The sequence below is a fragment of the Engystomops pustulosus genome, chromosome 6 (assembly GCF_040894005.1).
Source record: "Engystomops pustulosus chromosome 6, aEngPut4.maternal, whole genome shotgun sequence".
Lineage (NCBI taxonomy): Eukaryota > Metazoa > Chordata > Amphibia > Anura > Leptodactylidae > Engystomops > Engystomops pustulosus.
In genome coordinates this window covers 182,977,577-182,993,586 of record NC_092416.1, presented here as the reverse complement: position 1 = coordinate 182,993,586, position 16,010 = coordinate 182,977,577, and the positions used below count along the sequence as shown (strand labels likewise).

The 16,010-nt window shown below is 45.9% G+C and overlaps 2 protein-coding genes across 2 annotated transcripts in view; both read right to left on the bottom strand.

Annotated features, from left to right (window-relative positions):
* The window catches only part of LOC140065404 (uncharacterized), a 106,033-nt gene that overhangs the window by 86,147 nt on the left and 3,876 nt on the right, over positions 1-16,010 (bottom strand). The gene's annotated exons all lie outside the window — the stretch shown is intronic.
* Positions 8,135-15,897, bottom strand: LOC140065230 (uncharacterized). Its single transcript, XM_072112831.1, has 3 exons — positions 15,699-15,897; positions 11,251-11,352; positions 8,135-10,045 (listed from the first exon to the last, which is right to left on the bottom strand). Exons 1-3 carry the CDS (start codon positions 15,895-15,897, stop codon positions 9,294-9,296), a joined length of 1,053 nt encoding a protein of 350 aa, XP_071968932.1. The 3' UTR covers positions 8,135-9,293.

Below are 16,010 nucleotides of genomic sequence, written 5' to 3'. Positions count from 1 at the left end.
GGGAAGAGGGTCATGTGGTTCTCTCCTGTTTCTACAACAATATACTGACAAGCCGCAGATATAAAGCACTGTACACCATACACACACACAGCTCCTCACCGTACACTATATACACACACACAGCTCCTCACCGTACACTATATACACACACACAGCTCCTCACCGTACACTATATACACACACAGCTCCTCACTGTACACTATATACACACACAGCTCCTCACAATACACTATATACACACACAGCTCCTCACCATTCACTATATACACACACAGCTTCTCACCGTACACTATATATACACACAGCTCCTCACCATACACTATATACACATACAGCTCCTCACCGTACACTATATACACACACAGCTCCTCACCGTACACTATATACACACACACAGCTCCTCACCGTACACTATATACACACACAGCTCCTCACCGTACACTATATACACACACAGCTCCTCACAATACACTATATACACACACAGCTCCTCACCATTCACTATATACACACACAGCTTCTCACCGTACACTATATACACACACAGCTCCTCACCATACACTATATACACATACAGCTCCTCACAATACACTTTATACACACACAGCTCCTCACCGTATACTATATACACACACACAGCTCCTCACTGTAGACTATATATACACACACAGCTCCTCATCGTATACTATATACACACACACAGCTCCTCACTGTAGACTATATACACACACAGCTCCTCACCGTATACTATATACACACACACACACACACACAGCTCCTCACTGTACACTATATACACACACAGCTCCTCACTGTACACTATATACACACACAGCTCCTCACCGTACACTATATACACACACACAGCTCCTCACTGTACACTATATACACACACATAGCTCCTCACTGTACACTATATACACACACACTGCTCCTCACTGTACACTATATACACACACACAGCTCCTCACCGTACACTATATACACACACACTGCTCCTCACCATACACTATATACACACACACAGCTCCTCACTGTAGACTATATACACACACAGCTCCTCACCGTACACTATATACACACACAGCTCCTCACCGTACACTATATACACACACAGCTCCTCACCGTATACTATATACACATACACACACACAGCTCCTCACCATACACTATATACACACACAGCTCCTCACCGTACACTATATACACACACAGCTCCTCACCATTCACTATATACACACACAGCTTCTCACCGTACACTATATACACACACAGCTCCTCACCATACACTATATACACATACAGCTCCTCACAATACACTTTATACACACACAGCTCCTCACCGTATAATATATACACACACACAGCTCCTCACTGTAGACTATATATACACACACAGCTCCTCATCGTATACTATATACACACACACAGCTCCTCACTGTAGACTATATACACACACAGCTCCTCACCGTATACTATATACACACACACACAGCTCCTCACCATACACTATATACACACACAGCTCCTCACTGTACACTATATACACACACAGTTCCTCACTGTACACTATATACACACACAGCTCCTCACCGTACACTATATACACACACATAGCTCCTCACCGTACACTAAATACACACACACTGCTCCTCACTGTACACTATATACACACACACTGCTCCTCACTGTACACTATATACACACACACAGCTCCTCACCGTACACTATATACACACACACTGCTCCTCACCATACACTATATACACACACATAGCTCCTCACTGTAGACTATATACACACACAGCTCCTCACCGTACACTATATACACACACAGCTCCTCACCGTACACTATATACACACACAGCTCCTCACCGTATACTATATACACATACACACACACAGCTCCTCACCATATACTATATACACACACACACTGCTCCTCACCGTACACTATATACACACACACAGCTCCTCACCGTACACTATATACACACACACACAGCTCCTCACTGTACACTATATATACACACACAGCTCCTCACCGTACACTATATACACACACAGCTCCTCACCCTGCACTATACACACACACACAGCTCCTCACCGTACACTATATACACACACAGCTCCTCGCTGTACACTATATACACACAACAGCTCCTCGCCGTACACTATATACACACACAGCTCCTCGCCGTACACTATATACACACACAGCTCCTCGCTGTACACTATATACACACACACAGCTGCTCACCCTACTCTATATACACACACACAGCTCCTCGCCGTACACTATATACACCGGAGGCCAGTCACCGTAGGAGCGTAGTCTTGAACCGAACCGGGGTCACAACGGGAAATCACAATAACAGCGTAGGGCATCAGACAAAACTTTCTCTAAGGCACAAGGCAGAGAGATCCGGCAGGGTGTGCAGGGAGAGGCAGATCTATATAGAATTCTGGGAAATGGCCAGCACCAATTAACGGAGCACTGGCCCCTTAATTTTCCTGAATCCGCTGCCCTAGGAGACTGGGACACGTGCAGGGGCTGGCAATTACTGTGGGCGCCACGCTAGCATTTTCAGAGGGGCACGGGTGAGTTTGCAACCCGAAATATGGGCTGCAGGAGCACCTGTGACAGTACCCCCCCCCCTTCAGTCTCCCCCTCTTCCTGGGCTGAAGAAATCTCCACAGGAGATACTGGTCCAGGATATTGTCCTCAGGCTCCCAGGACCTCTCCTCTGAACCGAATACCTTCCAGTTGAGCCTCAGGAGCGGGAGTAGGTACCTGTCGAGAGAAGTGGTTCAAGACGACTGGCTTCAGGAGTTCGGAATATGCAGAATAGGAGGAAGGCGCAGCTTGTATGCCATGGGATCGATGCGCTTCAACACCTCAAAGGGACCCAGGAAACATGGCCCAAGTTTATAGCTTGGAATCTTCATCCTGACATATCTGGAGGAGAGCCACACTTTATCACCTAGAGAAAAAACTGGGGCAGGTCTGCATTTCTTATCCGCCTGAGTTTTAGTGCGGGCAGATGCCCAAAGTAGGGATTGACAAGTCTGTTCCCAGATGGTCTTAAGGTCTTCTACCAACTCTTCCACAGCAGGAACATCAACAGAGATAGGAAGAGGTGGGTGTGGATGTTATCCATAAAAAACAAAGAAAGGAGTGGCACCGGCAGACTCAGACTCCAGAGAGTTGTAGGAGAAATTGGCCCACAGCAGCAGAGTGGACCAGTTGTCCTGTCAGGCAGAGACAAAATGGCGGAGATAGCATCCCAGGGTCTGATTAACCCTCTCAACGTGCCCTTTGGACTGTAGATGGTACGCAGATGAGAAGTCCAGCTTCACTTGAAGTTGACCGCACAGGGATCCCCAAAAATGGAAAAGGAACTGGACCCCACGGTCCGAGACAATGTAAAGGGGAAGATGTACAGGAAGAACAGACTGGCAGGATGTGGAGCTGACAGCAGACCTGGCAGAGGAACAAAATGGGACATTTTGTAAAACCGATCCGTTACCAAGATGACTGTATTACCGGAAGAATGGGAGATCAGTAACTCCATGGCTATGTGAGTCCACTGGCAAGTGGGTATTGGCAACGGCAGAAGCAGACCTGCAGGCTTGAGACGTGATTAATTATTACGGGCACAGAAAGCGCAGGAACTCACAAAATCTCGAACGTCCTTCACCAGATCTGGTAATCAGTAATAGCAAGATATGAGAACAACATATCTCTGCACCCCAGGGTGCCCAGCCACATGAGAGCAATGCCCCCAAGTAAATTTCCTCTTCTGAAGAGCTGGTCGGACATTGGTCTTGCCAGGAGGAAGCTGCCGTAGGTCCACAGGAGCAGCAACCACTAGTCCTTCCAGGGGAACGATATGACTAGGAGCTGGTTCTTCACCCAACAACATCAGAGGCACGAGAAAGAGCATCCGTCTTGATGTGCTTCTCGGCTGGATGGAAGTGGATCAAGAAGTTGAACCAAGAAAAGAAGAGAGACCAGTGAGCCTGTTGAGGATTAAGATTCTTGTGGTCAGTATAGATATGGACAGGATGACAAGCTCCTTCCAGAAGATAGCGCCACTCCTCCAGAGCAAGTTTTCTTGCCAATAGCTCTTGGTCCACTACTGAATAATTCCTCTCTGGGGGAGAAGGTTTTAGAGAAGAACCCACAAGTGAGAGTTTGACCCTTGGGCCTTTCCTGGGTGAGCACTGTTCCAGCTCCTAATGAGTAGGCGTCAATTTTCCAGCTAAAAAGGTCGCCGGGGGCCAGAGTCTGGGATTGGCATTCTTCTTGGACAGCACCACAATGAAAGACATAAGAGAGGAGAAGTGTGGAATAAACTGCCGGTAGTAATTGGCAAAGCCCAATTATTTTCAAGATAGACTACGACACAGATATATAGCAAGTCTCTGAAAATGTCGTTGGCGAACTTCTGAAAAACAGCTGGTGCGTTGCAGAGTCCAAACGGCATGACCATGTACTCGAAGTGCCCATCATGAGTATTGACGGCGGTCTTCCACTCATGGTCTTCACGGATCCGAATGAGATTATATGCCTCACGGATGTCTAGTTTGGTGAAGACCTTGACTACACATAGGCGGTCAAAAAGTTCCGAGATTAACGGCAAAGGATAATGGTTCTTTTTGTTTATCTTGTTTAGGCGTCCTAGGAGACAGGGACACGCGGACATGGCCCAAAGACTGGGATCAGGACCGGAGGCTGGAAAGAAGCTTGAACGCTGCACTGGCGTTTAGAGAGGGGCTGTGTCTCACATTTACATTCTCGCTCTGTACTCAGCCCAGTGTGGACAGAGGTAGCAAGATTTGGGTAACTAATCTAATTGCAGAAGGGATTAAAATGGCCCGCCCTAAAACAAAGTTTTTTTTTTAAATGATGGTTACTATTTTAATATAAGGACAGTCTGTCTATCAAAAATCTAACTTACTGTATCTAAATATAACTGATTACATTAGAGTAAATAGAGCACTTTATTATAAATTCTGTACAACAAAAATGAGCACTGGATACATGATGAGATACACCTCTAGGCTGTATACATGAAGAGATACAATACTAGCCTGGATACAGGATGAGATACAGCTCTACTCTGAACATGGATATACAGGTTCTGTATCCTGAAGCATTTGTCTACTGGGCCTGTAAATATTATAAACTCATAGTTTGTGGAGTTTGTGATAACCTGGTCCCATAAATGTGGGATTGGTGATAAATCTGGCCCATGAAATGTTATAATCTTGGGGGGAAAAGGTACCATATATACTCGTGTATAAGCCGAGTTTTTCAGCACAAAAAATGTGCTGAAAAACGTCCCCTCGGCTTATACACGAGTCATATACGAGTTAAAAATACTTAAAAAATAATAAACGTATATACTCACCCTCCGGTGGCCCCGATGTGCAGCGCTGCTCCCCCGATGTCCACGCGGCTCGTCTTCAGGCTTCTGCGCCCGTCTTCTTTTTTCTGCAGGGCGCTGCCATTGTTCTTCTCCCGGGCGGCGCCTAGTATGACGTCAGCAGCGGCGCGTCATGCTAGGCGCCGTCCGAGAGAGAGAGCAATGGCGGCGCCCGGCAGAAGACGGGCGGGGAAGCCTGAAGACGAGCCGCGCGGGCATTGGGGGAGCAGCGCTGCACATCGGGGCCACCGGAGGGTGAGTATATACGTTTATTATTTTTTTTAATGCTGGGGCAAGCTGTATACTTCTGGGGGCAGGCGTATACTACTGGGGGAAGGCTGGGCTGTATACTACTGGGGGCAGGCTTTATACCACATGGGGCAGGCTAGGGTGCTGTATACTACTGGGGGCAGTGCTGTATACTATTGGGGGCAGTGCTGTATACTATTGGGGGCAGTGCTGTATACTATTGGGGGCAGTGCTGTATACTATTGGGGGCAGGCTGTATACTACTAGGGGCAGTGCTGCATACTACTGGGGGCAGTGCTGCATACTACTAGGGGCAGTGCTGCATACTACTGGGGGCAGTGCTGCATACTACTGGGGGCAGTGCTGCATACTACTGGGGGCAGGCTGGACTGGCTGTATACTACTGGGGGCAGGCTGGACTGGCTGTATACTATAGGGGGCTGGTTGGCTATATACTGGGCTTATACCACCCTCGGCTTATACTCGAGTCAATATGTTTTCCCAGTTTTTGGTGGTAAAATTAGGGGTCTCAGCTTATACTCGGGTCGGCTTATACTCGAGTATATATGGTAAATAAATCTGTCCACTCTATCTACAAGCAGCTGCTAAGTCCAAGCAAGGACGGGCTCATGGTTGGATCACTCTAAGTGGGTCAGAGAACACAAGTGCAAAGAACCAGAGCAGATAGTATTCAGAGACGGTCTAAATTCAGGGCAAGTAGCAGACAGACAATTCTAGAGTACAAGCTGTAAGTCAGGGTTAGAAGAGGGCAAACAGAATCCAGTAATGTATAAGCCTGAAATTAAGATGGGAAGAAATGGATCAGATTCAGGTCAAGCAGAGGGATGGAGGACAGGGGCCCACAATATGAGGGGAATGTAGGACAGGAGGCCACCACATGGGGGAGGGAATGAAGGTCAAGGTGCCACAATATGAGTGAGGAAGCAGATCCAAGGCCACAATATGAGCGAGGATGGAGGACAGGAGACCATAATATGAGGTGGATGGAGGACAGGAAGGCACAACATGGGGGAGGATGGAGGACTTGAGGACACAATATAAGGTGGATGGAGGACACAATGGGGCACATTTACTTACCCGGTCCCTCCGCGATCCCCAAGGTGCGTTGTCCGACGAGGATGAAGTTGATCAACAGGATTGTGCGCCCGAGATCCTGCATGTGTCGCTGTGTGCATGTCTTGCGACACAATTTGAATTTTAAATCCCGCGCTTAGTCCGAATCAGTCGGGTTGTCCGACGGCCACCCCGCAAAAATCCGATCCTGTGCGCCAAAAACCCCACAACACAAAACAGAAATAGTCAGGAAACCCGACGGAAATGTGACCCGCGGATCTTTAGTAAATGTGCCCCAACATGAGGAGAGGGTAGGAGTACAGAAAGCGTGGCATTATTAGTATGGGAGATAAATAAAAGTGGGGGAACAATAGTAAACGGAGGATGAAATGGATCACATTCAGTCCAAATTTGTAGTTTCGAAACAGTCTGAGGTCACATAACATCCAGAAATTGTAAACAGAATGTACACTCACCGGCCACTTTATTAGGTACACCTGTACAACTGCTCGTTAACATTTAATTTCTAATCAGCCAATCACATGGCGGCAACTCAGTGCATTTAGGCATGTAGACATGGTCAAGACAATCTCCTGCAGTTCAAACCGAGCATCAGTATGGGGAAGAAAGGTGATTTGAACGTGGCATGGTTGTTGGTGCCAGAAGGGCTGGTCTGAGTATTTCAGAAACTGCTGATCTACTGGGATTTTCACGCACAACCATCTCTAGGGTTTGCAGAGAATGGTCCGAAAAAGAAAAAACATCCACTGAGGGGCAGTTCTGTGGGCGGAAATGCCTTGTTGATGCCAGAGGTCAGAGGAGAATGGGCAGACTGGTTCAAACTGATAGAAAGCAACAGTGACTCAAATCGCCACCTGTTACAACCAAGGTAGGCAGCAGAGCATCTCTGAACGCACAGTACGTCGAACTTTGAGGCAGATGGGCAACAGCAGCAGAAGACCACACCGGATGCCACTCCTTTCAGCTAAGAACAGGAAACTGAGGCTACAATTTGCACAAGCTCATCGAAATTGGACAGTAGAAGATTGGAAAAACGTTGCCTGGTCTGATGAGTCTCGATTTCTGCTGCGACATTCGGATGGTAGGGTCATAATTTGGCGTCAACAACATGAAAGCATGGATCCATCCTGCCTTGTATCAACGGTTCAGGCTGGTGGTGGTGGTGTCATGGTGTGGGGAATATTTTCTTGGCACTCTTTGGGCCCCTTGGTACCAATTGAGCATCATTGCAACGCCACAGCCTACCTGAGTATTGTTGCTGACCATGTCCATCCCTTTATGACCACAATGTACCCAACATCTGATGGCTACTTTCAGCAGGATAATGCGCCATGTCATAAAGCTGGAATCATCTCAGACTGGTTTCTTGAACATGACAATGAGGTCACTGGACACAAATGGCCCCCACAGTCACCAGATCTCAATCCAATAGAGCATCTTTGGGATGTGGTGGAACGGGAGATTCGCATCATGGATGTGCAGCCGACAAATCTGCGGCAACTGTATGATGCCATCATGTCAATATGGACCAAAATCTCTGAGGAATGCTTCCAGCACCTTGTTGAATCTATGCCACGAAGAATTGAAGCAGTTCTGAAGGCAAAAGGGGTCCAACCCGTTACTAGCATGGTGTACCTAATAAAGTGGCCGGTGAGTGTATACCTTCCCATGGAACACAAAACATAGCTCCCAACCATCCCATATTTAGCAGGACATTCCGGGGTTTTTGGCATGTCCTGCTATCCCAGGCGGTTTGGAGAATGCCCGGAGTGTCCCACATTTTGTCCCACACATTACAACTGCAGAGCAATTGAGCCTTTCTGCTCTCAATCAGAGACGTGGGGAGCTTCTCCCCGTTGGATGACCCTACCACTTCCTACGAGTTATCTCAGAGCCCAACAAAGGAGAAGAAGTAGGGCTACTGCAGGGGAATGAGGGAAAGATAAGTAACAATTTGTTGTTTAATATCCAGGAGGGGAGAGGGGACACAGTATGAGGGCAGTGGACGACAGGGAGCCACAATATGAGGGAGAGTGGAGGACAGAAGGCCATAATATGAGGGGGATGGAGGACAGGAGGACATAATATGTGGGGGATGGAGGACAAAAGGCCACAAAACTGGGTGGTGAAGGATGAGAGGACTTTACAGATGTCTGATGAGAGTTTGAAGCAAAACTTTTTCCACTTTTTGAAGGTGATAATTTATTCCATCGTGGCTTCTCTCAAGATCAGAAATATTTGTTTTAAAAGTAAAACATTCTGCAAACTCCCAATATGACAATTGCTTCTGCCTACTGATTCACTCAGATTTACTCTAACATGATCTAATTTCTAAACATCTCCCACGTTCTGACGACAAAATGAGCTTTTCTGTGTCCAACAAGTTCCGATATTTGAATGAAATGATTTTCACATTTCAACATAAAACAGCTTCTCATCTATGTGATTCCTCTGATGTCTAACACAAGCTGATTACCAGTTAAAACATTTTCCACATTCTGAACATAAATATGGCTTCTACCCCGTGTGAATGATTTGATGTCTTACGAGCTCCGATTTAGAATTTAAACATTTCCCACATTTCGGACAGGAAAATCGCTTCATTTCTTCATGATTCCTCTGATGCCTAACGAGAGCTGATTTCCAGTTAAAACATTTACCACACTTTGAACATGAATATGGCTTCTCCCCTGTGTGACTTCTCTGATGCGTCAGAAGATCTGAAGTCTGGTTAAAACATTTCCCACATTCCAAACATGAAAATGGCTTCTCCCCGGTGTGACCTCTCTCATGTCTGACAAGGCCTGATTTCCAGTTAAAAGATTTCCCACAATATGAACATGAATATGGCCTCTCTCCTGTGTGACTTCTCTGATGGGTAAGAAAATCTCCTTTCTGATTAAAACATTTTCCACATTCTGTGCATGAAAATGGTTTCTCTTCAAAGTGGAATTTCCGATGCCTAACGAGAGATTGCTTGAGGGAAAAACCTTTCCCACATTCTGGACAGGAAAATGGTTTTACCCCTGTGTGAATCCTTGTACGTACAGAACCGCCTTTGTGACTTCTATTTTTCTGCCCAATCTTTGATAAGCAATCAGAAGTTAGGACCCATTTAATAGGATAGGATGAGTGAGTGCTGCTGTGGAGGCCTGAAGATGCATCTAGGATATTGTCCTGTTCTTCAGATGTATCTTGGGTGATATAGAAATCCTCTTCTTTAATGTTAGAAATTATTACCTGTCTTTCAGAATTTTTGGTACACTCATCTGCCAAAAATAAAATTCAGTTAATCATTTTTGAATAGCAAAAACTTATTATACAGATTACAGATATATTGATGTTTTCGAACTTTTCATTCAGATAGGAAGTCGTTGAGCCAAATCAAACAATTAATTATCTAAAACATTGAGGACAAAATTTGTTGAGATCTGGATTTAGTCTTGTCTATTACCTGCTGATGTGAGGGGCTGGTGGTCCTCCATCATGACGTCCTTGTACACATCTTTGTGTCCTTCTAAATACTCCCACTCCTCCATGGAGAAATAGACAGCCACATCCTGACACCTTATAGGAACCTGACACACACAATGATCCCGTCATCACCCAGATCCCTTCATAGCGTTACTGTATAATGTCCCAGCATTCCCAGCAGTGTCACCTCTCCAGTCAGCAGCTCCATCATCTTGTGGGTGACTTCTAGGATCTTCTGCTCATTGATGTCATCATGTATCAGGGGGTGAGGTGGAGGAGCCGGGATTGGGCTCAGGGTTCTCCCCCGTCCTTCATACACAGGGGCCTGACAGCGCCCACTAGAGGTCTTCTTCACTACTGTGTAATCCTGGTTATGGAGAGACACAGTGATAAATCTCCCTCCATACATTTCCAGAATCTCTCACCTCTCCAGTCCTATCATCTGTTATTCCCATAGATAATGATGTCATGTGACCTCATCACAATCTCTCACCTCTCCAGTAATATAGAAGAGAATCTCTAGGGTGAGCTGGAATATTCTCTCTGCAATCTTGTCCCTCTTGCTCTCCATCCTTAGCTGATGATTAAACAGAAAAATATTATTTTAAAAGCAAAGTATACACCAAGACCGGAACCTGAATAGAAATAGATTTAAAAAAAAAAATTAATAGCCAACAAAACTCAAAACAGTAAAAATGACAAATTACAATTTTACAATATTATTCCTGAGTATTAATGAATGTATAGATGTTACTATCTCACTTCTGAACAGGTGTTGAATATCTTGTCAGGCCAGTTTCTCCACTTTAGTAGTAAAAGTGTATTGTAACCTTCACACAATTACTGTGGGACATCATAAGTGACAGAGGACGCCGGTATATAGCAGTGATTGTATCGATATGGAAACAATGCTACAAGTCACTTATTGATATGAAATCAGGGACAACATCTACAAGGCCGCCCCGTCAGGACATAATATTGTATAATAGACGCAGCTCACAATGTATTGAGGATCCTACATTGACGAACTTGGTTTGGACAGAGTCATTACCACGACCATAAGCGGTGGCCTCATGTTTCCTGTTTGGCCTCATATAAAACCCTATAAATACAGTATATACACAAACATATACCGTATACACTGTGCCTTCCCATCATCCCCCGCACATCACTTACTCCGGGCTCCAGCAGAACAGCTCCAGGATCTGAACCTCCAACGTCCTGAGCTGTTCCCACCCCTCACTGCCTGGTCTCCGGAGGAAGACAACTTCTGATTGGCTGCTCCTAGCTGAGTGAAACACAGAATGGCCAATGAAGAAGGACTAAATCCCTGAACCGACTATAAGAACAGCACCAGGACCTATAATGATGTCATGATCATGTGATCAGCCCCTATTTGTGGGTGGAGTTAGGCCATTGCCTGTGTTGCTGGAGGGGAGGTAGGACCTGTGATGATGTCACTGTCATGTGATCAGTATGTGGGAGGAGCCAGGCTCCAAGATGTTTTGCTGGAAGAGATTCACCTTTTACTCTTCTAAATCTGAAACCAAAGAAATAATAAGAAATAATAATAGTGCTCGTACAAAGGTGCAGCCATCTTTTATAAGACAAGGCAACACAAGTTATAAATGATCTGTCAGCAGCCAACTACACTAGAGATAAAAATTAGAGGACACCACATTTCCTAAATGTTCAGGTCATAAACCAAGGAACTGGCAACATGTAAGAACGCGCTTCTGGAAGTGGACGATGACGTAAGCCGACACCTGGGACTGGAATCTAAGTGGCACCCGGTTTTCACCAGAGCCGCCGCAAAGCGGGTTGGACTGCGGCGTGGTACCACCAGGTTGTTCCACAGGCACGACTTTGTCCGAGGTGGTGGCCAAGGCGAGGTACACAGACATTAGGCAGAATCGTAGTCGGGGACAGGCAGGAGGTCAGGATGGGCAGCACAGGACCTGAGTCAGGGGCGTAGCAAAAGGTCAAGGTCAGCAGAGGAGCGTAGTCGGAAATGGAACCGGGGTCACAACAGGAAATCATAATAACAGCACAGGGCATGAGACAAAGCTTTTTCTAAGGTACAAGGCACGAAGATCCATCAGGGAACACAGGAAGGGGCTGTGAATTTATCAGAATTGGCAACGGGCCAATGCCAATTATTGGCGTGCTGGCCCTTTAAATCTCCGGAAGCCGGTGTACGCGCGGAGGCCATCGGAGCCAGTGCGGGATCGCGGAGAGTTGAGAGCAAAGGCAGTGGTCTGAGGGGCACAGACATTGTAAAAGACACTGATCAAAATCAGAGAACACTTTCAGATACCAGCAAGTTATTGGTGATAATCTGCACCTGGTGTTAATTTCCTTATTTACCTGACAAATATTGTGCTGTTCCAAAGTGACTGAAACCTTCCGGCAGAAGGTTGTCCAGATGAAGACCAAAGGGGGGACCTTATTAACTATAGCAGGAGAAGTTGGTTGTTACAAGCCTAACATTTCTAGAATATTCCATCTTTACAACATCACAAATTCATTCAAGTCCCCCAAGAAGGCTGGTCGCCCCGGAAAGATAAATGCAAGAGTGGACAGGATAATGCGGAGAGTCTCCATGGGTAATTGTTTCAACACAGCAGCAGGAATTGCTGCCAGTTCAGCACTGAACAGTGTAATGATCTGTCTTGTCATACAACGTCTGTACAACGTTGTTTAAGAACATTTAAACTGAAAACCCAAATGCAGAGACTAGACTCACCTTTGCTGAGGAGCATGTGGCGTGGACAAGTGTCCACGGTTCCTTTTAGTAATTAAATCAATTTTAATTTATTTGAATCTGATGGGAAACATTGGACCGAATCATTATTTTGGCTGCGCCAGTTTTCTGTCTGACTTTGCACTGAAAAGCTCTTTGGAGCTTGCACGTGTATTTAACGGCACATATGGCACATGTGCCAATTTTATGTCGCAGCTGCAACATCTCTGACAAGCTACTGCTTAAGTCTGATTTCGCAACACTTTTAACACAGTGAGGCACATTTACTTACCCGGTCCAGTCGCGATCCCGTGGCGTGTTGTCGGGTCTGCCGGGATTCACTAAGGTCCGTGCGCCCAATATCCAGCAGGTGTCATACTGTGCCGAGGTTCGCCGGAGTTCACCATCTTCGTCCCGGTGCATGTGAGTGCATGATCATGAGACACAAATCATTTTTTAAATTCTGTGTATTTTCCGTATCCGTCGGGTTGTCTGACATCTACGCCCCCCCCCCCTGATTTCTGTTGCGTGAAAGACGGTGCCGATGCGCCACAATCCGATCGCGTGCACCTAAATCCCGGGGCAATTCAGTGTAAAACGGAAATATCCGACGAAAGCGCGCCGCCATTCGGAGCCCCAGTGACTTGTGTTGCATGCTATATGTTAAAGATGCACCTAAAAAAGTTGGTGCACTTGGGTAAAGCAGTTCCTTGAAAGAGAAAACATCGAAACAATGAAATGGCCACAGCCCAGAGTCCTGATCTGAACCCAATAGAAATTTCCTGGAAAATCCTTGAAGTTATGACCAGGAAACAGTCACAAATCGTTGGCGGAACTGGAAGAAGAGTGGAGCTGATCTAAGCAGAGCCGGATGAGAGACTAGCGATGTGCACTCCCTACTGATTGGTGACCGGTGGGACCTGCAGAAAATGTATTTATAATCTTTCTCTGTGCTACAGTCATTGCTCTTCTCTAATAATCAGCATCATGTTGTCTGTAAAATAAAGGTTTTGATACTTTGCTAATTGTATAAAACATCAGGCTTCACCAGCCGCCATCTATATGTACAGATTTGCATACTTTTTAGCAGTTACCATGACCCCTTTCATTTGATTATGGTTTGTCAAGTCAAAGATGGTCGGTTTCCTGGTCCCCCTTCTATTTTCCCTTCCTCTTGTATTCTGCCTTGTCTTATTGTATGTTCTTAGACCAGTGATGGGCAACCTTTTGAGCTTGGTGTGTCAAAATTTGCCAAAAAACCGAGCATAACTTGGGTGGTGTGTCACCTTGACAAAAAAACATAATTTTATGATACTTATAGTTTAAATAACAAACATGTATGTAATATGTGTAATTATTTAACTTCTAGGGTACTTTAACCGTAGGTTGTCTGATTGATCCTACCATGTACTGCCATACTACAGTATGCCAGTATATGGGGATTTTCCACATCATCTATTATTATATGCAATTCGCACATTGTAATAGATTGGTTACAATCAGACAGGTGTGGAAAAGATTAGTAACCTGCAAACTTTCAGTCATGAAAAATCACAGGTTATAGTGAGGGTGCAGGCGCCGCTGTTCGCATCTCTCTCATGCCCTCTTGGCATGGAGAAGGCGTGAGGAGCAAAATAATCGCAATGTGTGGTGATTTGCAAGGCGTTGCGATTATTTCAGGGCTTGTACATCACAAAACTGACACACAAGCCTTGATGACTGTCTTCTATCATACAGTCACTGACATTACTCACTGTATGATGGGAGTTGTTGTCCTCCCTGGTCCCTGCTGTGGAGCTGGTCAGTGTAGAGGTGGCAGAGGTACACTGACCTTACACCATGTATGATGGGAGTGGTTGTCCTCCCTGGTCCCTGCTGTGGAGATGATCATTGTAGAGGTGGCAGCTGCTGGCACATCACACAGGGCAGCAGCGATGTGGCCTCTGACTGTGCTGCCACCCTCCCCCCACCACAACTATCAGCAGCTGCAGAGGAGTCTCCCTCTGCATTGACACGCGTATCATAGGTTAGCCATCACTGTCTTAGACTGTATTGACGTCTTTGGTTGTTGTTTTAGAGGGATTGCATGAAACGTGGGGGAAGAGGGACCCTAAAAGATATGAGATGAGAAGTGACGGCTGGGTTGAAGGACCATTCACGGTGTCAAGGGAGAGGGACTGTACGAGATGTGAGGGGATGGGGTCGCTGATGCACATAGTGGGGCAAGCAGAGTAAAGAAGCTTTTCCTTCTTTCTCTGTAAATGGCACAAAGGAAGAGAGTGAACAGGATGATGAACCAGAGGGAAAAGGATCCATGTGGCGTGTACATCGTAGTCCTTTCCAGGCATAACTGCAGCCCATTTCTGTACAACATTTCTATCTGTGTAAGACAGTTTTAGGCCTTTCAACAATGTAATGGTCTCAGCCAAATGTAGAATTCAGTCATACATGAGAGTCCAATACTCTTGATAAAAACTGTACTGGATAAACAGATTTTTTAAACAATGGTTTATTATACCTGGAAGTTTATAGGTAGGGATGAGAAGATCAAATGTGATCTGTCTCAACTTCGAAAAAACTACCCAAAAAGAACTTGAATGCTGCCTGCAAACCGCTGGCGGAGAGTTGTCCCAACTGTGGTGCCAGAGGAAGACTCTAAGCTTGCATCAGGGCCTACTGAAAAGGAGAACTCTGGATCCCGTTACCTATGACTGACTGTAACAAATTGTGATCTTCAGGAGGGATGCCAAGATAGTGCTGGATATGTATCATGACCAGTCCGTACGCTTTGGCATTCAAAAGACCGATGCTAAGCTCCGGAGGCGGTTCTACTGGGTGAACATGAAGCACAACATCGAAGGTTGGTGTCGTGTGTGTCGGTCCTCCGCTTGCGGAGAGTGACATAATCAAAGGGCTCCCTTATACCCCATCGTGAGCCAACGCCCCCTGGAGATTGTGGCCCTGAAGCATGTGAAGTTGGAGTCCAGTAGGTCCGCTTGTTGTATCTGTAGCAGAAT